At 37.0% G+C, this 26153-nt stretch overlaps 1 protein-coding gene across 23 annotated transcripts in view; it reads left to right on the top strand.

The window, feature by feature from the left end:
* nrm (neuromusculin) overlaps positions 1-26153 on the top strand; it is a 590496-nt gene that overhangs the window by 478098 nt on the left and 86245 nt on the right. For all 23 annotated transcript variants that reach the window (XR_015536928.1, XR_015536927.1, XM_087355254.1 and 20 more), the window contains one exon: positions 9596-9746. Coding sequence is in view for 21 of the 23 variants with exons in the window: in XM_087355254.1 (XP_087211380.1) it covers positions 9596-9746 (151 nt within the window). In the remaining 2 variants the exon portion in view is untranslated. The remainder of the gene's footprint in view (positions 1-9595; positions 9747-26153) is intronic.

Raw genomic sequence — 26153 nt, 5'->3', positions numbered from 1 at the left:
TTACAACTGTAAATTTCAATTCCTTATATTTTCTGCCCTAACTGTGATCAGTTAACTTTTAGATAACCACAGATTACTTTTACAGTTTGATTTGTAAAAGTCCGTCCATTAAAGATTACGTGAGAGGAAGGATAACACGAAACACATAATCCGAATTCGGAGTTGGTTTCCTTGAAGTTTCGCCCAGGAGCAGAACTCGAAGTAATCTAAGACGCTACAATGAAAAACTTTTTCTATACCGCATTGTGCCAACTTGTATTTTTCTCTTTCTGAAAGAAAAGAAACTTTCCTTAAGCACTAATCCGCTCCACACGGTGCCTGCAACTTCACGATTTCCGAAATATTTATGCAAGTTGCAAACACTTGTAAATGTGTATATGATTTAAGCTAAGAAGGCAGGGCAGTAGTATTTGCACGTTTTATTATGGCATTTCGGGCAAGAAAATGTTGCATTTGGCACCGGCTCTTGTAGTCCATACTTCCTTTGAAAGCTGGAAGTTTCTCGCGTCAGGTGTTGAGGTGGAATAACAGAGGGGAGAACTATACGTTCCAGTCTGGAACTTTGTTTATGGTGTAGTTTGTACCCTCACATCCTTCGTCTTACCAAAGTTTCATAAACATGCGCGTATGTGCTGTAACCTGCTGTACATTCTTATAGTGAGTCACAGCTATTATAACAGTAGGACATCTCTGCATATATATGACTCTTAATTAATGGCGTCTATACGAAATACGTGTTTTGTATGTTCCGTTTAGTTTAACTTGGAGAGCTGTTACCAGTAAAACGGGTATGATAAATAATTACGATGTTGAGCATACTAAGTACCTAGAACAAATTTGATACAGCGATAGAAATTTAAATCCGACATTTTTTATTGCAGAGAAGATATTTAAATTCAGGCATTAATTCCATTTTATGTTTTACGCCGTAAAATATAAACATATTACATTAACTGTTTCGCAAAGTTCCGTAACAGTTTTTCAGCTCCGATGAATGACAGTGTATAAACTTCGGCGACAAAGAAAGAATGTTTTGCATTTGGCTTTCAGGCCCGTGGGTTAAACATTATTCTCCTATCACATTTTATTTGAATATTTTTTCAAAATTTATTTCGAAGAAGAGATCAGGAGAAAATTGGACATCCTCATAACGTTTCTGTTTGAATTACTTTTATAAAACCAGTCTGTACATTATCGAAATGTAGAATGACAAAATTATCGATAGGAAACTGCATTTGTGTTGACGATACGTAAGGATCCAAATATGTGTCCGTTCCTAATTTTTTAAGTTGCAAAACATGTTTATTCTAGCATGACGGTTGTTTCAATTTATTTAATTTGAATATATTTAAAGTTATTACCGTAAATGTAGAGTCAAACAATTTGATAGCATTCATTTATCGGTGAATGTTGTAAAGTTGAATAATTTTAATATCCTGTGGGAGGATAGTTAAATCTCCTAAAGCGGTGGTTGGATGATTCCCAAAAGAATAAAGAAAGCATAATAGGCCAGATATTCAGTGCCTCTCTGCATTTTCTTGGAATGAAATTGTATTTTAATAGTCACACACGCACTACTAAAACTGTAGTAGAACTTTGCTTTGAGTTATAATTTCAGATGTAAACTAAAGCTTGGAAAATTTAAGCCTGGAGGGGAGAAATTCATCTAGTCGATTTTAGATCTGTTATACTTATAATCTCTATCTCACTCCGTCCCTGGTTGCCGTGTTCTTCCGTAAGAGAGTTTGCAAAATTGTCACTGTCACAGAGAGGGTGGATAAGGGGATGAACAGAAGATGAAACAGATAAGAGGAGAAACCCTCAAAGAAATTAATTACAAATGTACCTAACATTCACCCGTGTCTATTTGTATCAATTTAGATGACATTTAAATCTGTGGACTTAAAGACTTTGGACAGAAAATATGCTTACTCACCGCATTCATTCTGCGGACGAATCCTGTTACTGGTGACCTCCTCCTATGGAAGTATTTACGGAATATATCTTGCCACGGACTTCCGAACGAAGTGACATTTAGAAAGTATTCAACCGTTCTCCGCTTAAGTTTTCAGTTCCAGTGCTTTGGTTTCTGTTCTATAGGCCTGTATATAAAACTTTGCTTTTAGGTCAGCTTTAAATGTTACTAAATTATTTTCGGGGCACAATTTAATACAAATACAAACTTAACATTAAATGTAAATAAGCAGAGTGGGAAAGCAGGGGCTGAAATACAAACCATTGGGACGACAAGAAACAGATGCCTCAAAAAAGCATAGAGAAACCATCTAAACCTAGTCCTAGAGGCTGTTTGTCATAATCCTCCATATTCCATTGTTACGATAAATATGTTTTATATCCAATACAGAGAAATGTAAACGCAACAAGTAAAACCTTTTCGAAAGTCAAAATTATTTTATTTCCAGTAGCTTCTACGTTTAATTTTGTCAAAGTGAATGAAGTATATCGTAACCTACTTTATTTTTGTTGTGGTTGACGTGTGGTAGAAATATGATGTCCGCTTTAAATATTCTTAAGTTACTGGAACTTGATATTAATGTTGTCGTTAGCGGTGAAAAACGCCTCATTGACAGTCATGATTCCTCCAGATATCCATCATACAGCAAATAATAATAAATCGTGCATTTAAAGTACATAGTTGAGCTTGCTGATTGTTACGTGTTGTGTCGTAAGGACGATTCTGTGGGAGTGGCGCGGGGGGATCGTGGAAAATACGATACCATTTTGACGGTTTGGTTTGTTTGATTGTAGTGAAAATTTATTACGCACTCCGAAAACGGGTTATCATTCTTCAAATAAGTTAAAGCGAAAAAAGGAGTAATTATTTTAAACCTCTTAAAACGAATTATTGGTGTATAATGAAGCGGATAAAAAGTAAAGTTTGTCCAACTACACGCCATGTACGCGTTTGGGGTGAGTGGAGGTATAGCTCCTCCCGTCCTTGACCTCGGCACTAGATGGGGGTGAGTGGTCAGCATCACGCCCCTGCCGGCTTTACCCCCGGGAAAGGCCCCCCGGTACCCATTGGATAGGAGGCTGTGTGGGGCCCCAGAGCCGGTCTGGACGCAGAGGCTAGAGGAAAAATCCTCTGCCCCCGTCGGGGATCGAACCCCGGTCGTCCAGCCCGTAGCTAATCACTATACCGACTGAACTATCCCGGCTCATATAATGAAGCGGGTAGAACTTTATAATAAGAGTAACATGCTCGCATACCATTCATCTGTACTCATACAAAGCTCTTCACGTCAGAATAAATAAATGCATGAATCTGCTACTCTCGTCTCATAGTCATCAGCACCCTCAGCGGCAAAAATAAGTAGATGTTCTTAACACATCTATTTCCTTTTTTTAGTTCTATTTGTGACTTTCTCGCTTTTCAGAATGTGGGGGTGGAGCCAAGGGGTGTGGTTGGAATATAGAATATGCAGGGTTTCTCATCATGCAGATAGGATAATATAGCATCATAATCTTCCCTGAGCTTTATAATGTGTTCTTCAAGAACACCTCAAGGGCCCTGCCTCTCACCCCTTCAGAGTCCCCCCCCCCTTTAACGTGGATCTGTAGGATTACGCGGGAAGCTCTCTCCTCAATTTATGGAGCCGCTGGAGGAGAGGTTTCCCCCCTCCCTGAAGAATCCCAAGGGCCCGAAGCCCAGCCCTGATATAATTGCTGTTCGGTTCACAGAGACCTTTGGTAAGATTTACAAACGTACTTACCAATGCAGGCTTAGGGCCATTGCCAGAAGCAGTAACATTAAAAGAGACAAGCACAAAATGGCCAACTTCGATCGCTAGAAGCAAAGCACAAATTCGTCTTCACCATAAACTTCCTGACTGAAAATTGTTCTTGAAATCTTTCCCATACATTAAGAAACAAAAATTAAATAAACGCTGAAGTAAGTGGCTTTGTTCCTCATGTTTCATAGACTTTACATCATTTGATGAAATTTAGTTCATTAAATTGTACGAAATTTTTACTAAACAATGGTTACATAGAACAGTTTCAGATTCCAATTTTAATCGAAATTTAAATTCTGTAATCATAATTTCTTGTATATGTATTTTGCGTAAATATCTGCAGCTACTTTAAATTTCTTTGCCGTGGGCATTATTTGCTTTTGTGAAATTTATGATAAAAACTCAAACATCCTCACGACGTCCATTTTTTGCTTTCAGGAAAACACACAGTTTATGTATTTGTGCATAAGCGCTGTAAAGTTAAAATTCACATTCCTAGTTACAATAATACATTATTTATTTTTATTAAACGCAAGAGAAAATCTATTCCCAGCTTCCATCATATACTGATTTTGAATTTACGTCAAAGTTATATACAAATTAAGATCTTTGTCCAAAATCGATTTCTATTCAAAATATTTTATTTTCTACATTGAATAGCGTTATTTTGCACACATTTCAAAGGTTCGTTATATTTCTTAATCAATCGATCTGGAGTTGTCCATAGTGGCACGAAACTTGTACTAAAATCGATTGAATGATTGGCAGTTTGCTGGGGAAATAGACTTAAATGTTTCTCAGTAGCGGTTATTATAATTTTTTATTTCTTAATTCTTTCCCTTCTGACATCATTCAGAAACGTTGCCATATATATATATATATATGAATTAAAACTTGTATATAATGCACAGCGGTGTTCCGTCTCATATGTGGCTCCGGTATTAACTCAGCAAGAGAAATGCAGTTTGTACTCTATTACTGAATTCCATAGTTATTCATTGTACTTGGCTATCATATGTGAGATACCTCCTATATAGTGTGAAGAGGGTTGAAGGGTCGGAGTGTAAGCATCGACGAGGAAGATTGCAATCTTTAAATACGATTAAAATGATCTCAATTCTGTCATGATAAAACGAGAAGATTTCGTATTCTGGTTATAACAGGAAATGTGGCATAACTGAACACAAAACTGAATTCAATCTTTATGCGAAAGTGTAATACATTCCTCGTCCAGTTTCTCAGAACCACATACTGCGTAGTTTATGACGCTCCTTCCCCTTCTCTTAACTTCCTTTTCTTTTCTTAATTTCTTTCTTCTCTTACATTTTTTCCTTCCTATATTATATTCATCGCCCTGATGACGGAGGCAGTATGACCTCTGATACGTTGGTAAATATCTACCATACTACACAGTGCAACAACCCAGAAGACAGAAATCTTCATACTCATCGCCCTGATGACGGAGGCAGTATGACCTCTGAAACGTTGGTTAACATTGACCAGACTACACAGCGCAACAACCCAGAAGACAGAAATCTTCATACTCATCGCCCTGATGACGGAGGCAGTATGACCTCTGAAACGTTGATAAATATCTACCATACTACACAGCGCAACAACCCAGAAGACAGAAATCTTCATACTCATCGCCCTGATGACGGAGGCAGTATGACCTCTGAAACGTTTGTAAACATCGACCAGACTACACAGTGCAACAACCCAGAATACAGAAATCTTCATCGCCCTGATGACGGAGGCAGTATGACCTCTGAAACGTTGGTTAACATTGACCAGACTACACAGCGCAACAACCCAGAAGACAGAAATCTTGATACTCATCGCCCTGATGACGGAGGCAGTATGACCTCTGAAACGTTGATAAATATCTACCATACTATACAGCGCAACAACCCAGAAGACAGAAATCTTCATACTCATCGCCCTGATGACGGAGGCAGTATGACCTCTGTAACGTTTGTAAACATCGACCAGACTACACAGCGCAACAACCCAGAAGACAGACATCTTCATACTCATCGCCCTGATGACGGAGGCAGTATGACCTCTGAAACGTTGGTTAACATCGACCAGACTACACAGCGCAACAACCCAGAAGACAGACATCTTCATACTCATCGCCCTGATGACGGAGGCAGTATGACCTCTGAAACGTTGGTAAACATCGACCAGACTACACAGCGCAACAACCTAGAAGACAAAAATCTTCATACTCTTCGCCCTGATGACGGAGGCAGTATGACCTCTGAAACGTTGGTTAACATCGACCAGACTACACAGCGCTACAACCCAGAAGACAGAAATCTTCATACTCATCGCCCTGATGACGGAGGCAGTATGACCTCTGAAACGTTGATAAATATCTACCATACTACACAGCGCAACAACCCAGAAGACAGAAATCTTCATCGCCCTGATGACGGAGGCAGTATGACCTCTGTAACGTTTGTAAACATCGACCAGACTACACAGCGCAACAACCCAGAAGACAGACATCTTCATACTCATCGCCCTGATGATGGAGGCAGTATGACCTCTGAAACGTTGATAAACGTCTACCAGACTACACAGCGCAAAAACCCAGAAGACAGAAATCTTCATACTCATCGCCCTGATGACGGAGGCAGTATGACCTCTGAAACGTTTGTAAACATCGACCAGACTACACAGTGCAACAACCCAGAATACAGAAATCTTCATCGCCCTGATGACGGAGGCAGTATGACCTCTGAAACGTTGGTTAACATCGACCAGACTACACAGCGCAAGAACCCAGAAGACAGAAATCTTTATATTATTTTCGTTTCATTTACCTTCTTTATAGGTCTGTATAGTCTGTATATTTTTCATTGTTTTGATCTTTATTGCGTTTTGTTTCTTTATCTGTTGCGTTGTTTCCGTTTATCTTTAATTCCAATTTATTTTTCATAGTAGTACTGTCGTTCGTTGCTTCACATCCTAGCAGTTGAAAAAGCGTAGTGAAAATACACAACAGTGTTTCCTTGTGCCTTTCTCTTAATTCTTTTAGTGGATGGTTGTACGCCAGCCTTGTAAGACACGTGTAGTATGATTTAATCACACCGTCGAACGACATTATAAGATAATGACATATTTTCTTCCATCCCTTTTAGATGTAACTTGGATGGTGAGGCTTTAACTCAGTCCATCGTGTGAGAAACGAACTTGATGCCTTGTAATGGCTGCTTCTACAACTAACTCTTTTACCAATTTCCCTATCTGACTTCATAAATTTACTTCAACGAACAGCCAGTAATTTTCCGATAAACGTAGTTTTGAATTCAAAAGCCCTAAATTACTACTACTTCTTTCAACTTGAAGGTTCTTTACCTAGGATCTCAGTAAAGGCCGCTTATTAATTTTATTCTTCGTCATCTCAATGCGTATTATTCTGCAAATGTTATATTTTGAGTTACAACACCGATGATTTGTTTAAAAAAAACTCTCTGCTTAGCGTCACTTTTCGAATGTGATATGTTGAAGGCAGAATGTATTGAGCAAAATAAGTACTTTACGTTGAGCATTCATTTGTATCGAAAATTTGTTCGTGAAATTAAGTTTGATAGGATGAAGGGAAAGAGGCTTAAGGAAGCTTAAAAGCAAATACTATTTCCGATACCAAAACGTGAAAAAAGGGTACTCAAGCTGAAAGAAACTCTTGTCTCTCCGACTTCCTTTGACGATTACTTTAAAAGTGCAATATCGGTTTATGTTGGCCAGTGTGCGTTCGTATAAACATTTTATGAGGTGCATTTACGTACTTAAACCTGTTTGGTTGTGAACATTTTGTGGACATGCGCATATGTAGTTCTGTATAAAAAAGTAGAAAAATGGACTTCATGCAGTTCTTCAGTAGGGTAAGTATAAATATGAAAATATGTAGAATATTTCTTTCTGTTTGAAAATTAAACGTTGGGCGATTTAAATTGTGGCCTATACCGCTCAGCAATAACACCGTATTCTGCGTGAATCTCAAGTTGAACTTTGTTACGTTTCTAAAACTGAGGTAAAGATATACCTAATTTTATTTGAAACACTTCTTGAATCCGTAACAAAATTAAATATAAAGTAGTGTATGCCCTTCTTGTTGGCGTTTATAGTTGTGGCACAATATGTGCTTGAATGTCGGTACCAACGTTTCGGATGAACGTGCTACCTCCATCTGCAGGGGTGAAGTCCATCGCAGCCTTAACATCTCAAATCTCATACAGTGTATGCCTGTTACGTATACCGAAGATCGCGTCATTGCCCCGCGGAATCTTACTTCGTTTTTGGGAGGTCACGAGTTCAAATCTCAACCCCAGATAGTTTTTCGTTGCTTAGGTACGTATTTGTATCGCCAGCTCCGTTTTGCACAGTGTTCTTTTTTCATTTAAGACGTGTGTTTTGGAAAGACATTTATTTGGTAGCTTGAATACATAGCTTTTACCAGGCGTAAACCCCAATGCATATTCAGAACAAAATTTTAGGAGTATTCTGCAGGTCCACCATCCTGTTCTACTTAACAAGTAAATGATCCAGTGCTTGAATATATGAATTAGTGTTGTAGAACTTTACATAGGATACCCCAAAGTTGCGCTTCTTTTATTTGCACAGGGCGACGTTACAGCCTAGAATGCTACTTTGTATTGAGTCATTTTTAGTATCCAATCCGTTAAGTAAACGCTTATTCTGTTGATGTGATTGCTTTACTATGATGCGGGTATACAAAATTTAGTTTGATATTAATATTAGTAGTTAGTACTGAAATTAAGTATATGTGGAGCTTTACCTCCGCTCCTTCTAAATCTTCATGGTGTGGTGCTTTGTTAAATACGGGACTACGTCTGTATTGCATGGTGTTCGATTAACAACAGGCCCAAGTTTGTATTTTATTAAAATTTATCATAATAACTTAAATTATGACTGAATAGATGCAACTAAAGTAGTTCATAGCAGGATCCTATTACAGGATTTTTATGTTGGTAACGCAGAAAGAGCTCCTGTTGGTCAGTTTGCCTGCCGGTGGGTTTGTTCGATTACTTGTAAAATATCACCTATTGTCTTGGAGGATATAATGCGCACTAAAATGTGTTGCATGTTAAAAAGTGAGTTATTTTCACATGGAAGCTTTCCGACTCAGGGATCAAGAGAACGGGATTTGAAAGCCGTTTCTAGTACCGCCTGTCGAATGCGGCTTGTCCGTGTGCTCCTCCTACCTGTCGCAGAACCGGACATACACTCCGACAGAAGACGGGGACTTGGAGCGTATTCACGCATGGCTTGGGATTTATTAATGTGGTCGCGTGGGCATTAACTGCGGATTGTCAAGTCTAATGACAACCCTTTGCAATAGTGAATTACAGTGGAACGGCATGGTACGTTGTTTAAAAATTCAATATCTCGGGTTCCATATTAGGTATTCAAGCGGTCAGGTATCGCGTTGAGAATTCATAGGGTTAGTTGGTATCAGTTCGTAAATAGGTGATAGGCTATCAACCTACAAATCTGTAAGGTTCACCTATCAGTTTAAATGTTGTCAAGACGGTGAACATAATAAATGTCCCTCAGTATTTAATTCTGTTTTCAACTTGTAAATGCATTTGTCAACTGTTTCTTTCTGCGTAATCACCCTCCATCGGTACAAATTTATGTTCGTCTCTTACGAGGTTAGTAAATTCTGCGTCAAGAAAGTTTATTCTAAGTCTCTGCAGGAAATGACGAGCGTGCTGTGTGGGAGTTGCTGGTTGCATTAAAATTGTGGTCTCACATGGGAAAAGGTCGATTGCCTTTCTAATGTGTATTGTAATACTGGTTTGTTTCAGGAGGACGGAACGTATGAAACCCGTAGTCTTCTGATCTTTACGGCAACCAGATTCGAGAACGGGGAAGTACTCACGTGCAAGGGAGCCAACTCTGTTATGCTACAGAAGGATGAGAAGCCCTTGAAACACACGCTCACTCTTGAGGTCCTGTGTAAGTACAAACCTTTGCACGCAACATGCAATTGTATCTTGCTTCAGTGACACAGTCTGGAATCTGCAGTGTACCGGAACATTCTCGCATTGGCCTATTGTCTACCACGCTGTTAGTGGTCACGTGAGGAGGAATGAAATGTAAAGTTGTTGAGTCCCGGAAAAATCAGATGAAAAATACGTAGTTCTGAAATTAGACTTTGAGAGGTTAGCCTTTCTACATTCAGGGTACATACAGATCATTCTTCATTTTTTATTTCCAGCAAGATAGACAAAAACGATGTCCACATTCTTATTCTAATGCAAGGTTTCGCAAACATGTTGGTGGCGGAACCTTTTCGATTATGCAAAAGTCAACGAAACAGAAAACCAGGCAAAATGAAAAAGGGAACAAAGCGACTTCTGTAGGACGCAAAGGAGACACGGTCTGGGACTCGTGTGACTATGACTCTTTTTTTTCCTCCAAATGCTTCAGTCCATATGATGAGGACGACATGAACTTTAAAATTAAAATTAATCAATTATTTACACTTACAATTTTCACTCGTACAGGTTTTGAATACATCAAATTTTAAGAATTCGTGTTTTTGAGGAAAGTTAATTCAGTGAAATCCTCAGAAATGCATGTTATTTCCTGATATTTAGGCATATGCAAACTAAGAAACTTTGGAAACTAATTTCATATTCTCACGGCTGATCTTTCAGTGAAGTTTTCCCAGTATAATCTCGGAAGTTTTGTACACTCGCCAGGTTTGTAATTGTAAACATACACTAATATTTCGTGCGGAAGCAAGCTTCTTGTTATTCAATATTCGCGCACAAAGTTCCAGGTGCCTGTTTAGAGACAAAATTTCATATGTATCTCTCGTCTCCGCCTATATCATCCTACTTAATTTGATCATCATAATAATATTTGGTTTAAAGTAAAAAATTATGAAACTCCTTATTACGTAAGTCTCTCCATCTTCCTGTTACCTCATCCGTCATAGATACTAACATTCACCGCAGTCTTCTATTCTCAAACACCCTTAATATGTGTTATTCCGTTAATGTACAGAATCAGTTTCATACCCATACAAAATAATAGGTAAAGTTGTAGTGTTTTATAGTATTAAAGTTATTACTTTCAACATTGTTTCGCCGTTAATTCCAAGATTTGCGCTAGGTAACTCGTTCTTAAACTTCTGCGTTTATATAATATTCTCGTAAAACAGTTTTAATTGATAGCATTTAATGGTTATTCGGAAATTTTCTTAGGCTTGTTCGTCAAGTTCTTTCACTTGGAGTTACATAGTTAAGCGAAAGTGGCAGAAAAAAATCTATACAAAATATGTACGTAAATAAGCAAGCGAAAAATTATATGACATGCGAAATATTTTACTCAGTAGCTTCCTTAGCTTTCATGTAATATTGAATTATAGGTAGACTATTCCAAATCGAGATTAGACGTTTATCCATGTTCATCTTTGGTGACAAACGCCCTAACTTAACCTAACCCATCCTAACCAAACCTGATCTAACCTAACCTACTCTATAGTCAACTCTCTTTTACTGTCTTCCGTTCTCCTTTCTTCCCTTACTCTCTCTTTTCTCATCCTCTGAGCACCTTTCTTTCTTTCTTTTCTACTCTTTCCATGCATCTTCTCCTCTAGTACCTACGTTTATCATCTCCACTCCCCTTCTTCTCTCTTCTCATCTTCTGTTCCATATCTGTTTCTCTCTTCGCTCTTCCGTCCCATTTTCATTTCTAAATTGACTTCTGTGTATTTCTCCCTTCACTTCTTTTTATCTGTCTTCTCTCTCCTCTTCTCACCTCTTCTCTTACCCCTCTTTTCTCCCTCCTCCCCCTTTTTTCTCTCCCTGTCACTCTCTTCTCAAATCTTTTCGTCTCTTCTCTTATTCTCTCTTTCTTCCTCCTCCTCTATTTTCTTATCCACTCTCTTCCTCTCTGTTCTCCCTTCTCTCATTTTACCTATTCTCTTCTGTTGCTTTCACTTCAATTCTGTTCTCTTCTGTCCTCTGCTCAACCGTCTTGACCCTTCTTCCCTTGTCTCGTATAAGCTATCCTAATTTAACCGACTTTAACCGCCTGGGTTGAGTAGTATTTGCTTAGTTTACGTTAGGGTGGGATACGTTACGTGTTTTTGTTGTCTTATGTGTGTGTATTAAAGTACAGTAACGAAAAATATCTAACGGTGTAAGTGACGTTTCTCAATAAATTACACTTTTTTGTCAAATGAAAATATCTTCCCCCGAGATTTAATATGTCTTAGGCTCTAACGTTACTGAATCGGAGTTTCTGTTTCAAGCTCTTGTGTATCCATGCCTATGTCATTATCTTATACGGATTAAGAAGCTGTTATTATGTCCCAGCACTCTCGAAAGACAAGAGTATTAAATGTGAAGTTCTACATTAGGAAGATTCTTGGTTTTTATTTATAAACGAAGAGATTTCATACAATTTAGTTTCACTGTTATTCTCATTTGTAAATGTTCAGTGAATTGGGTAGACTTTGCTAATTTACATAACACAAGAGCCCTAATCCATACTATCAGGTTATTTGTTTCGGGTTATTTTTGTTGAAAATATGCGGATATTTAAGAAAGTTCTCGAACATATAAATTATATCACAGACAACGTAAATGGGTCTAATTATGTAAAGGTACCTAAGTACTGAAATATACTTACTCTAAAGATAGTACATAAATATACAATCACGTTCTTTGTGTTTAATTATGGTATATTTATTTTAATAACTGTGAAATTTATTGAAATTAATTAGCAATAACGTCTGGATCATTTTTCTCAATTTTTACAAGCGACTATAATTATTAAATTAACCTTAAACGGTGCGATCACTCTGATGATGGTGGCAGCGAGGACATCCGATACGTCAGTAAACGTATTATGACACACTTTACCTTCTCATTTTGCGTTATTATTTGTATTCTATGCAACAAATATACAAAATACAGTGTGAAATGTACCCAGGAAGCAGTAAGCAGTTTTGGATTCGCTCAGCATCTGAGTTCTTTTAATGTGGAATGCCTCCGTTTCTATTCCAAAGATGATGAGGTTAATGCAGTGTGCTTGATGAGAATGCTTCAAGAATAAGTTTCTGTGTCAAGAAACTCGTCGAAATTCTCATACAAATAAAACAGTGTTTATATTGACATGCCTGGCAGAGCTGCAGGCCGATCGTATAAAATGTCGTTAGTTACGTGAAACATTAGTTAGAGAACTGAAAGGCTTATCACGCAGAAGGAGGAATTAAGTTGCTCGTAATAAATCGGGATTGTCAAAACATTTTACTTAATAAGCCTCATTGTTTCTTAGAAACGAGAACCGTTGACACTAATTCAGAAACTGTCGAAACTGTTGAACACCCTGAACGTGTAATTCTACATGTAGACTACGTCAGAAGTCGGTTGTCTCGAGAAAGGGTTTGCAATGTTTATTATCTTAGTATTTATCGGAATTGTGTCTTGTCATTTTGTGTTGTGCGGAAGGCGCATGGCTCTTAAGTGTGCGTCATTTCACATATGCCGGAAATTCAGTAAATTAAAATGTACGTTGATAAACTTTATATCATATTTATTAGGTGTTCTTCACGCTCTGTCGTAAACGAAGAACATCACATAAGCCTGTCCATGTCTGTCTGTCTCTGTTTTCTTAAAGAACTAGGCAACACGCATTTCTTCGGTTATTGTTGTAGGGTGCAGGCTTGCGAATGTAGTGTTTTGTTAAAAAATTGTTTAAATTAAAAGAAAATATTTTGGTCCAGTATTTTGTAATGCAACGCAAAAAGCATTTTTCTACACTTAGGTTCTGTAAACTATTTACGTATTTTACTGGACCTTATGTTAACATCGGGATGGCGAAATGGAAGTCATAAAGTAGTGTCATCTTCACACTAAGCTTAAAATTTATGGTTTTAAAACCGAAAGCTAAAACTCCACCAACGTTATTATGTACTTCCTGTGTACAAAGTTCAGTGTCGCGTAACCTACATTCTGTACGACAGAAATACGCAATGTAAACTGAAATAATTAGTCAGATGGTAAGTTATGGGAAGGTATAATTGCAGTATCGTACGCAATATCAATGGACCTAGACTTGTTTCTCGTTTGTATGCTTTACAGTTCTATATTTATGTTACTTGGCTTTGAGACAGAATTTATGTTATCCTAAAGGACAATAATAGCAAGAATTTCAGTTTATCGAACATTTTAACCTGTGAATTTTTCGTAGTTTTCAAATTTTATGTTTTAATAATTTTTAAGCCGGAATAATTGCTGGTAAATATATATTAAATCCTCTCGTCATTAGTAGAGCATAATCCAATTGCAGCAACAGGCAATGGGACACTTCGAAATTTAATTTATTTTGTCAAAATTAGAGAAAATTTGTCATTTGAACTCACAGGCATTTCGCATCGTTTCTCACAGTATTACACATGGAAATTAATAATTACGTGAAAAAACCAAACATCTTTCAGATATGATATAAGCATTTTTTCTGTAACGTCAAGGGTTTAAAATCGAACAACCTAAGATAAACTCCAAATTATTTGTCGATTAGGGATTATATATTAAAATGCATAAAACAGACATGTTCCCGCTATAATTATGCGTACTTCAAAGAAATTGTTATTCAGCGTGTAACTTGAACGAAGAAACCTGTCGTTGAAAGCACAATAGATAAAATCAGTTTCCATTCAGTGTTGAGTAATGAAAAATAGTTTTCGTGAGTGCTCATAAAGGGGAAAATAAAATACTCTTCGTGTACACTTGTTTAGAGCTTGAATAAATATATCGCTTACAGCATCTGAATAGCAGAAGGGCATACAGAATGCCTGCTCTCACGCTGAAATAAAAATTGAACGTTGTGCCTTGCTGCAAATACCCACACACCAGGAATCTAGTCTTTGTAAGGTAGCGTAAAGGTTTTCTTTTTTCACACTTTCTTAAGTCAATTATTAATCAATGGTTTCCAAGTTGGGTTTCGAATTCTGTGTTCTATTATATATACAGGCTTGAATTTTCTTTCGTATTGAATTGTGAATTTTGCGTGAATGGAGACTGACTCGACTCGAGATATACTTGTAGGTCCTGTATTTTACTATAAAACTTTATTACGCACATCTCTGTAAGTAAGTACAGCGCATCACTATCACGAAATTTTTTAGACAAACTGCATAGTAATTATATCTTTAATTAATCAGTTCATCCATTTGTAGGGCCGTCTTACCAGACCCGGGTATTTTATGTAAACTTGATATAATGCCGGCTGTTGTGAACACGAAGTGAAAATTTGATGTCCTTGGAAAGCCTGCGGTTGCATGAGTACTTGGGCGATTATCGGCCTGTCAAGTACTACATCGAGGGCTTGGTTATTACATCACTGAGTGTAATTTCTTATTGCCCTAAGGTTTACGGGTTTCCGTAATATCTCTCGTATTTATGTCTAATTTGTAGACCTGAATTCAACTGTAGCATAACCCAGATTAAGGATGCCTGTCGTTAAAACTACCTCAGTTAAATTTCCCGTTCGTGCAAGGCAGAGGTGAATGAGTCTTTGGTGGAAGATAAGCTTGTAATAGCGCCAAAGTTTTGCTTAATTCTGTCAAGCCAGCCACTCGTCCAACCACTGTGGAATTCCTTAATCCCTCACAGTAAATAAAGTTTTTGTGAAAGTGAGTTTCTCGCCTATTACTAAGCAATGTGTGGATCACCATACTCTGTAGGTTTAAAGTAGGATGCACCTGTATTGTTTTATAAGACCCGTCAATCCTTAAAAACACTCAGGAACTCGAAATCTGAAGGTCCTTTGAGACTTGTAGGTGGTTACCAAAGTTTCGGAAGAAAATTCACACTCACACGAAATAACTGGAAGGCAAAATATTCTGAAGTTAATGGCAGTAAACGATCCCAGTACTTAATCTATTCTGAATTTGGAGGAATTTATTAGCTACCTTTCTCCCGTTCTGAAAATTCGCCCTGATGATAGATGCAGAAAGGACCTCTGAAACGTCGGTTCTTCTGCTAGGCTACACGGTGCAACAACCCGGAAGACAGCTATCTTCAAACTCCCCGCTGTGAAAACCTAAAATCCTACTTTATTTATGTTCAATAACCGTAAATGTCGTCTGCAGAGATGGAACAACTGTAGAGAAGAGAACACTCCAGATATAGGTCGAGTTTTGTTTCGTTAACGTTTTGTTTTCAGATATAACATTTTGTTCTGTGGAATGTTTGTTAGATTTTCATTAAATCGGCTAAGTACTTTGCAAGGGTGTTTCTCAGGAATCAAGTAACTGATCCTTCGCACAGCCGAGTCCGTGTTTCATGTTGGTCGCTCTGTGACGTATAAACTGCCTACCCCAGTAAACAGAGAACTTGAGGTAGCAAGGAACCTTCAGTGGTTCGGATGGACTGGAATGCATGATGATGCAAGCCTGGGGCCAGTTTTGTGCATGAACCGTGAACTCATCCTACAGGCAGTGTTTACACTGCCACGAAGGCGGGCGAATTGCGGTAGAAGGACGCTTCTACCGTCGTCCTTACCGCTCTGACTGGGCCCTTTTCTCCTGCAAGAATATGCCAAAGTTAAAGTAGTTCTGTGCTTTAGAAAAGTGTCATAAAGTCATGCGGGGAAGTAAGGCAAAGTTTCATGCATTCTTAATCTCATCACTTGTTAAACGTGAATGGACAGCTTCACGTTCCGGCCGATCTACTCCTAATATAGACTGTGCACGAGGTTGTGTTGGCCCACAGTGGGCCTGGATGGAGTATCGAACTAAAAAATGTTTGCCCCTGTGTAAGAAATAATTTATATTAGATACGTGCTTTGAAAGCTGTCTTGAAATCTGTGAAAATAATGGAAAATGCTGTTGTAGTTTGCTTTAGATTCTTGCCATTTTTCTGTATAAGTCTATTTAGATGTTGTAGTAAACTTGTTATACGAGGTAATAATAGGCCTATAATTACAATTCATTAAAATCACAACGTTGTGTTGTTAAAATGTTGAGGAATTAACCTTTGTTAATTGTGCTCTTAGTCTAATTAGATGAGACTTCTCATAAAACGAAAATATGCTTGAACGGCAGTACAGACTAATTAAACAACGTTCTTAATGTTCCATTTAACTTTCCTTGTTGTTTATTTCCACTGACTTTCTTACACACAACACTTCAGAATTCAAAATTACAATTTCTGAAAACAGTTCAAGATTTACCTCGACTTGATAAAAGTGCTGTGACGTTTTACTTGGTTCAAATGGGCATTACAGGCTCTAGTTATTTCATAATCCACTAATAAAACATAATCCTCCATATAGCCCAATTTTATAATCTCGATATGTTATCTTCCTTTCTTATTGGTTAAAATCTTGTCTCTGAGTACTAAATTTGTTTCAACTAGTTTTATCATAGGCGCCATAAATAGGTATATATGAATTATATTAATTGGGGCCCGCAGTGGTCCCCTGGTCTGAGGCGTGAGTCTTGTGCCGCTTGGTCACAGGGACCGTGGGTTCGAATCCCACTCAAGCCTTGGATGTTTTTCTGTGTTGTGTTGTCCTGTGTGCGACGGGCCGATCCCTCGTCCAAGGAGTCCTACCAAATGTCCATAGATTAAGCCAACTGAATAGTTGGGGACCCGTAAAGGGTACCGGAAAATGTACAAACATTATTAAACCGGAAAAGGAAGAAGAGAGTTATATTAATTGTCTTTGTGAATTAATCAGAACGCTTTTCACAAACTGGAACGAAGTCACAACTTGAGGCAATCGAATGATGCTGCAACATATGACATGTATATCCTGCTATAATATATATATATATATATATATATATACATGTATACATACATACATACATACATACATACATACATACATACATACACAAACTCACACTCACATGCACGCACATTTTGTGAAACTGAATGGGAGTAATTCCATAAAATATGGGAGTTCTTAAATATCGACATTTATTGTTCTTCATTATGAGAGATGAATAGGAACTTGAAATAGTTTCTAATGGAAATTGTGATTGTAAGACTTTCAGGAGAACCTGTATGTACGTCGTGAAATATACAGCAATGCACGTACAGGCACGCGAAGAGTAGAAACTAAATGTTGGCAGTTGGGGTAAAATGCACAAACTAGAATTCTGATGTTGAATGTTAAGCACGTACGCACATTTGCAACGAGGATTTCCATAGTGTGGCTTTATTTCAGCATTCTCCGACATCACTGTGGCGGATGGATACAGTTTCAGGTGCTCGTGTTCTATACTTAACATTGAAAAACACGATAAACAAGTCACTTACTTACATTTCTGTATTTATTGATCTCACCCTTATGAGCTTTTAGATTTATACTTTATTATAATTTAGCCTATATTTAGATAAAAATAACAGTGATTCAACTTCTAAATATGACATACATTTATCATTGTTATTAAGCATAATTGAAGCTCCAAATCGGAGTTTTATGGAAGGACATTTTTTAAAAACTGCATGACTCTTTGGTGAGATTTTAGGTTCTCTGAGGAATGTTGCACCGTGTAGTCTGGTACTAATCAGTGTTTCAGAGGAACGTAATACCCCTCATCGCCCTGATCATAGAGGCAGTAAGCTCCTCTGAAACATCGATCAATATCTACCAGAATACATCTTGCAACGTCTTGGTAAACAGTCATCTCTGTGGATATTTCTTGAAAATGCTATTAACTTACTATCGCAGCAAGGCTTATTCACTATTCACAAGGTTCTGTAACATCATTCAGTAGTGAAACATGATATAGCTCTTGCTTTATGAACATTTTCCATGTCAGTCAATTTTTCTTTTTGAAATTTAAGTTCCCTACTAACAAATAAGTTTGCAGATTAAACTATGGAGCCTGATTGAAGCAATTAAAGTGACAAATAAGGAATTTGTACTGTGTTACGTTGTATTCATTTGCCTTGTCTACCTCAAAATATGCCGTGTACTGATATCTTAGTGTTTATGTTGTAGTGCACTGTATTTAGGTAGGATTGTGTTACGAGCTCATATCTCACTGCCGGTACTAGCACAGTAAACACACACCTGATGCACTTGTCTGTCTGTGCTGGTGGGAACAGATAAGCTACCGTAAACCACAAAGGTACATACCAAGCAGTATCTAATTTGGAGCTACACACTGTATTTATCTACCTTCTTAGTCAGTTTTATCCTCAAAAAACTAAGTCATTAATAGGCCTGTGTCTTAAGAGTCGGTTATTTAAAAGGGAAACATTTCATCTTTGTAAGCGGACTGACTTCTGGGATGTAACGCCGCCATGTATTCTGGTTGAAGTTTACCGACCATCCAAGTGTGCGTTCTGCCTACATCGTCAGGACCCTGATGACGGAGATATACGAAAAGGAAAATTACATTTCGTACATTTTTTATAAATTGTCATTCCAAATTTGCATACTATTAATTTTATGAATTCATGTAAGTAATTTATCCTCTTAAACTATCATTAATACCTAATCGTCTGCAAAATAAGTATTATAACAATAATATCAGCATATATTTAGCCCGTCTGAACGCTTAAAGGCAGCAGTTCTGTCACCAAAACACTTTTCGATTTTTCGATATGTCTGTAATTGGTCAAGGGGAGTGTCCAGTTATTTTCACGTGCGCATTTATATCTGCAGTAAATGGATATCGATGCCAAAGAGAGATTCCAAAGAAAGCATTCGGAAAGAAAGTGTACGTCATTGACAAACGCACTGTGACAGAAATGTTGGTATGGGCCAAGAAATGAAACTAAAGAAATCACAATCTAACTCTCACATTGATAAACGTTGCTCATTTTCTGCCTTTCTTCTTTTAGATGCTTGAGTCTGATTTCATGAAGTTTTCAATGTGTCTTTTAAGAAAACTACGATACGTAGAGATAGATCCTGCTGAGATTGAACCATCGACTTGGTATCAGACTTTATGTATCCATGTCCCCTGAATAAGATTTTTATCTTTCCAAATACGCATAAATTAAACTTTGGCCAATCTAAGATTCAGTTACAACAAACATTTAATTTAATTCTAGAACGTGTTTCACTTATTATCGAATGTAAATCTATTCGAAGACCCGACAGCTAAACGAATCAAATGTTAAAACTAAATTAACTAATCATGAACGGCCGATAATACTTGCTTTTTACGCCTGGCAGCAATGAAACAAAATCTCAAAATTTCGAATTATCGGGACGGTAATCTTCACCATCACATTAAAGTATTTCACACATAACATTAAGACATATTTAAACGTATTAAAACACCTAATTATGTGTATTCCTCCTTGAAGCATTCTTATGGAAAAAGGAGGTTACATATAAATGATAAGAATTAGGCTTACTTCACCATTTTGTTCCATACTCATTAAGACCAATATAATTGGCCCTAATTAGATTTGATAGGTGTCAAATATCACGAATTTTGGTCCTGCTCATAATAATGGTGTGCTCTATCTTTACAGCTGCGCCTAAAGTTTTGTGGAAACATTTCTGACAAACTTTTTAATCCTTTTGAATTGGTAGGACTGCTTAGACGGGACTCCGCCCATCACGGAATAAAAAAGCGCGGACACAAATCGATGCCTCGAGTGGGATTCGAACACAAATCCCAGTGTTCGAGCAATCATTGCGATCGGCCTGGAAAACAATAAAACGCCTAGCAGTAATACGTGGCACTCATATGAACCACGTCGGAAGCATGAAAGCCTCGCCCCACTGTTCATGAGTAAGGTGTGTCAGTCTGACTTGTAAAACGTGTCATGTCTGTCACATGTCTTCCTTGACAGCTGTCGGATTAATGACAAACGGAATGGTTTGACAATATTAACTGTCAGTTGCTCATTCTAAAGTAATGATAAAACTAATAATTATTATTCCTCATACTGAAATGAGTTATGTTTCTACCCATTCTTTACAGAAAGTGCACAAACAATAGCTCTTATATATGATGAATATCTGATATGAAATGTTATCATCTAAACTTCATTTACTTTGAATAGACCCTATATTTGATGCCGTATGTGCTCATGAAATAAAAGAACGTTCAAATCATTTTTGTAAACAGACTAATATGTTTGTTGTTGATTATTTTAATTATGAAACTTGTAACATTATGCCTTAATGTCAACAATATGTTTATTTTCGGACTTTAATGGAAACCATTGCCCTGTAACTACACACATATGCTCTAAAATATAAGGGAAGTATAAACTAGTTTAGTCAAAGAACCTATTAGAAACATTAACAATAATATCCAGAAATCGCAAAGAAGTAATTTAAATTATATTCTACTCCAGACGTAAAGTTGTAGAGTAAGGCCACCTAGCAAGGTAATATATTTAATTGACTGTATTTGAATTGCAGAAAATTATTTTGGTCTCTGTGCGTGCTAATATCAGATAGTTTGTAGATAGTCTTGTCTGTTTCAAATACATGAAATGCAAATAGGCTTACAGCCTGTGCAGTATAGCAGGCTACAAAAATATTCTCTGTGACGACATAAACTGCGTATTGCTGGAAAATTTGTAAGTATAGACACCACGCAGATTCTTAACTCTTTTAATAAACGTTTAATTTTCGAGCAAATCAAACATCTTATCTTGTGTGGACCTCGTATATCTCGTTAGTGTTTTTTTTTTCAATATCAGACATTCCACAGAAACGGTCTTGTAATTCTGTTCTACTTGGTATGCTGGTATATTTTAGGACACTGGGTCAGTATTCGAATTCTTGCCACGTACTAGGCTTAAATGCAACATGGAAAACACTTCGATGTGGTCTGGTCTCCTCGTCAAGAATCCTGTCTAACTACCTGAGCCTCGGTGTTTGACACTTTCATAACCATGTTGGCAAGTTTTGATTCAAAGTGGAACGTCACGTTAGTTACAGTTAAGGAAGGATTAAAATTCCATGAAGTTCCAAAAATATGTTCACCGTGCCTTCCTGACACCGAAAATAGTTTCTTTCTCATTAAGTTTTGTCTTTTTTCCGGTGTGGGTTATTAAGTTTGGTAAATCACTCGCTTATTCTACTAATCAGAAGTCCGATACTGCTTCTCTGTTATCATAATAGTTACATAACACTAAAAATCTTTTCTTATGTGACTGTTTGGAAGTGTTTTAATTAAATTCTTGAACTGAGTTGTAAACGTCTGTCAGTGTGACAGTTATACCAAAATATGTTTAGGGAAATTATTCCCAGAAAGTTATATATATAAATTTTGCTGTTGTAGAAATTAAAGTGATAGAAAAATGTTTGGAGAAAAATATAAGGAGATGTTTCTAGAAAGGACAAGCACGTGTCAGGTGTTGAAATTCTGTGGTGTCTCAAATTTAAAAATGTAAATATGAAAATTTAAGTTTTATCATATCCTTTTAAGACTGGTGGTTTAGGAAATGTTATTCTTCGAAAGATGGATGCCTTCAGAGTATATAACAAAATCATTACACTAGATGTTACTTTCAAAATTAAAACTCCCAATAAACATGTAATATTGTTAGACATCTTTTGATTTTAGAGAAACAAAAATAGATTTTTCATTATCTACTTTAACATTAGTCAAGAGCTTTAAGGCAGACGCGTAAAATTACAGAGTGGGTGGTTTCTGGCTTCTCGCTGCATATACGTCATTGATGTCATATGGTACTCGGTACTTCACCAGGTATTAAAATGAGCACTTGGCTGCATGCTGTGGTTTGGAGTATTGGAGCTGGTCTAGTGCTACATATGGGTTCCCTTTATTCTTCAAAACAAGATAATTTGATTTGTTATATACTTCTCCGTTCACTTGGCTGTAGTTTTCTGTCATTGAAACTGTCGACTTTATGTTCCTCTAAAAGTATAAAAACATACTCTGGAGCGTATATTATTTTTCAAACCCTTTAGTTCCGAGTGTCTTTAAACTGTTGTAACAATTTAAATGATAAACGCGTCTCTTAAAAGCATATTATCCTTTGTAAAATACAAAACATTGTATAAAAGTGAGGAAAAGCACCTCCTTATCATAGTTCAATTTACTGGTTGATAGAAAGATTTAAATCCATTCGTACATCGTATAACTTGGATAGACAGAGCTGCAAATGAAAGATGCGGTCGTGGTGTCGTCTCTTGTGGTCATCGGGAGTATCAGTCGGCGGTATCAGAGCTGCCACTGTATGTCCACTCTATGGCTCGTGTTCCCGTGAGGACGGTTTCACAAGCCCGAGTCCAAACAACGCAATCAGCTGAAGCCGTTTCCTCGAGGATTTCGCTACAGTATCGGTAGAGTAGCTGTCTGTACACCCCGGCAATAATCACCTGTAGTGTCAACATCAACGAGTAAGCCCGAACATGAGTAGTGTGGAAGCGTCTTCAGTTGGAAAACCTAGCAGGATTGTTCCGCATTGTCTCCTATAAGCCCCGACTCGCAGCTACTGACTTGTGTCGTCACTCTTATATAGAATCATATTTATGCGTCAATTTCGTTTAAATAAAGTTTATTTATAAATATTTTGACACTCAGTTTTGATTTTGTATATTCAAAGCAAAAGATAGAACTTAAAAAAAAATGTTTGGTGCTATTCTGCGTGTAGTGTTTTACTAATTTCTCATACAACATTGTAGTTTGGGTTTTTATAACACTAAATTTAAAAACCAAACTTTAAAAAACATACTTCAGCTATTTACTATATGTATGTCAGTTATAAATCAAGTTTAATGCCCACAAGGTAGCTTGCATGCTAGATTACTTGTAACCTTTGTAATCTTCTAATAATATCAGCCTTACTGTAGTTATCCACAAGATTATGAGAATGGTGGTGTTGGTCCATAATGCCTATATGATATAATATAAGCTGACTCCATGCTGTGCAGTTGCAGGGCAAATTTTCAGCCTTTTTGTGTCTACTGATAAAATTCATTTCAAAGTCATATCGAGACGCGCGAATAGTTTGACCCTGTCAGCCAGATATTGTGGCTTTGTGTGTGTATGTGTATGTTTGTAATATTTTTATCAGACTTTCTGGGGTCAGCGGTGCAGCAAAACGACACAGAAAATCATTCTACGCTTCCACAAGGAAATAAATTATAATATAGATTGTGAATATTATTGTGATTCATTTCAGCGGTATGGTACTTCCACACCGTCAGGATCGATTCTATTGCTTTGCGGAGGAACGCGTATGGACTAAATTACTGCAATATAGACCTCTCGATCAGACCCTACAATTGTTTTGAAGCCTCGGATTTTCATATTTACAAGGTGGTAACCCTGAAACATAAACTCGTTACGTATAAGCCGTCAGCAAACAAAATAACTTACAAAAACATGACGTTGTCTACAATTTTGCATCCCTGTTTTGAATTTATATTGGTGTCTGCGTATGATTGCATTGCGTAATACTTTCCCGGGAAAGCTTCTCTATGCTTTTAAAATGGTCCTGATCCTGTAAGAGAGCGTAGATCTTTCATGTAACAAGTACCCTTTAGCACCGACTATCCTTATCTGTTAGGACATGGAGTTATTATTTTCCGCAAGAAACTGGCTAGTAATTATACAGACTTACATAAATCTCGTTCAGTAGCATAATATTAAGTGGAGCGCTCGTATGTCACACTGAGGATGTTATGTTTTATGCAATTAGAACATAAGAGAAAAATGTGTATTATCCAGGGTAAATTAATTGTTCTTTTACTTGTTTTGTCTGCTGAGTCTGAGTTTGAGAAATGTTGCAACAACGGTACAGAGATCTCTCATTTTGGAGTAAATTATAAGACAACTTACAGTACACGATAATATACAAACACTTCATTAAACACATAATGAAAATGTCTTGTATTTTAGGTAGGTCTTGGTTTAAACTGTGAGTTTTGCGGTGGATACCTTTAATAAGCAATTGAATTCATAGATTTTATCACGTTGTCTGTTTATGTGAATATACAAACTTGCATATTATCGAGCAGAATTGAAAAACAGTTCTCTACAACCATCTTTATTATATGCTTTATGTACTAAAGTTCTTCCTTGGTTTCTTCACTGTAATAGTATTTGTAAAGAGTATAACTTACAGAGTTCTATATTATGTAATTTTCTCCTCCTACTATATTTTATGGACCCAACAGTAAGGTCTAGCTTTGTTTAACGGATCAGTTATGTGCTACCTCTCCCTTCTTTATTCTTAAATATCGACGAATACAAAGCCAACATTTCGTAAAGTACCAACGAAATGTCCTTCCATTATGATAGCAGATCACTGACACAAACCTTTGTATTCCTTTTATTGTATTTAGGTTTTAAGAAAGGATATGGTAGTTTAAAAGGTCTTACTTCATACCAAATTAATCTCCTTCAATTCCAGTTTTTATTAGGATGTTATTAATTTAAACTTCTATTAATAAAATAAATATTTAAATATATAAATGAATATTTACTGTTGCCAAGTGCATTTAACTGAAACCGTCCTACTTGAACAAAATAGTGTTCATATTTTGAGTTGATTAGCATTTTTATAAAGAAATCTATTCAGTTTACTGTATCAGCAACAAGGCTGTGGGAACATGCCTTAAACTTGCAACTGTTAATCATTATGAATTTGCCATGGAGAGATTATAATTAATGGTAAACGACCCTTTGATAATTACAAGAGAAGAAAGTAATTTTAAACTGCTCGAAGTGGGTTGAAAAGGGGTCTGATTCATCTTCGTTTGGGTGGGTGGAAACAGGGGAGGAGGAACTGGAAAAGAAATTATTTTAATTAGTTTTCGAACTCACCGCAACTTCGCGTGAAGGAATAGAAGTTTGGTACTGTAATTAGGACGTATTCGGTGAATGTATGTTGGAAGATACCTCGGAACTTTCCCACTTGTGCAGGTTTGTCACTAGCCTCGACAGTGACTGAAGTGTGTGAACGTTAAATGACAAAGACCGTTTTATAGATCCATAATAATCGATTAACCTTTTAAACCCAGTCTAACCATGTGTGCTGCCTGTTTTAACCTTAAGTAAATCTACTGTTTGCCCGTACAGTTTATTTATGGTTTTGTATAATTCTCAGAATAAACTATTAGTTATCTGAACAGCATTAACCAACTGATTGTCGTAATGTGGAAGCCTTATTTTAGGTAGGAGTTAAATTTGTAAATGTTATTTAGATGCACCTTAGTTTAAACAGGTTAAATGGGTTAATAAATTTTGTATAATACTATAAAATTATTAGTAGTTATATATTTTAATCGCAACAGTAAGGTGCTCACATACTTTCCCTTCCTCCAGAGAAACCTGTAAATCTGTGACGTATACGACGTGTGATCTCACATTGCCCCTGAAGACGTCTGAAACTGCAGGGCTGCTGACACCCCCCCCCTCCCTCCGGTCAGGTTCAT

Source organism: Zootermopsis nevadensis, unplaced genomic scaffold, assembly GCF_977971745.1.
Source record: "Zootermopsis nevadensis isolate Lab colony 2312 unplaced genomic scaffold, Znev_1.0 Znev_ptg000024l, whole genome shotgun sequence".
NCBI lineage: Eukaryota > Metazoa > Arthropoda > Insecta > Blattodea > Termopsidae > Zootermopsis > Zootermopsis nevadensis.
This window is presented reverse-complemented; position numbering and strand designations above follow the sequence as displayed.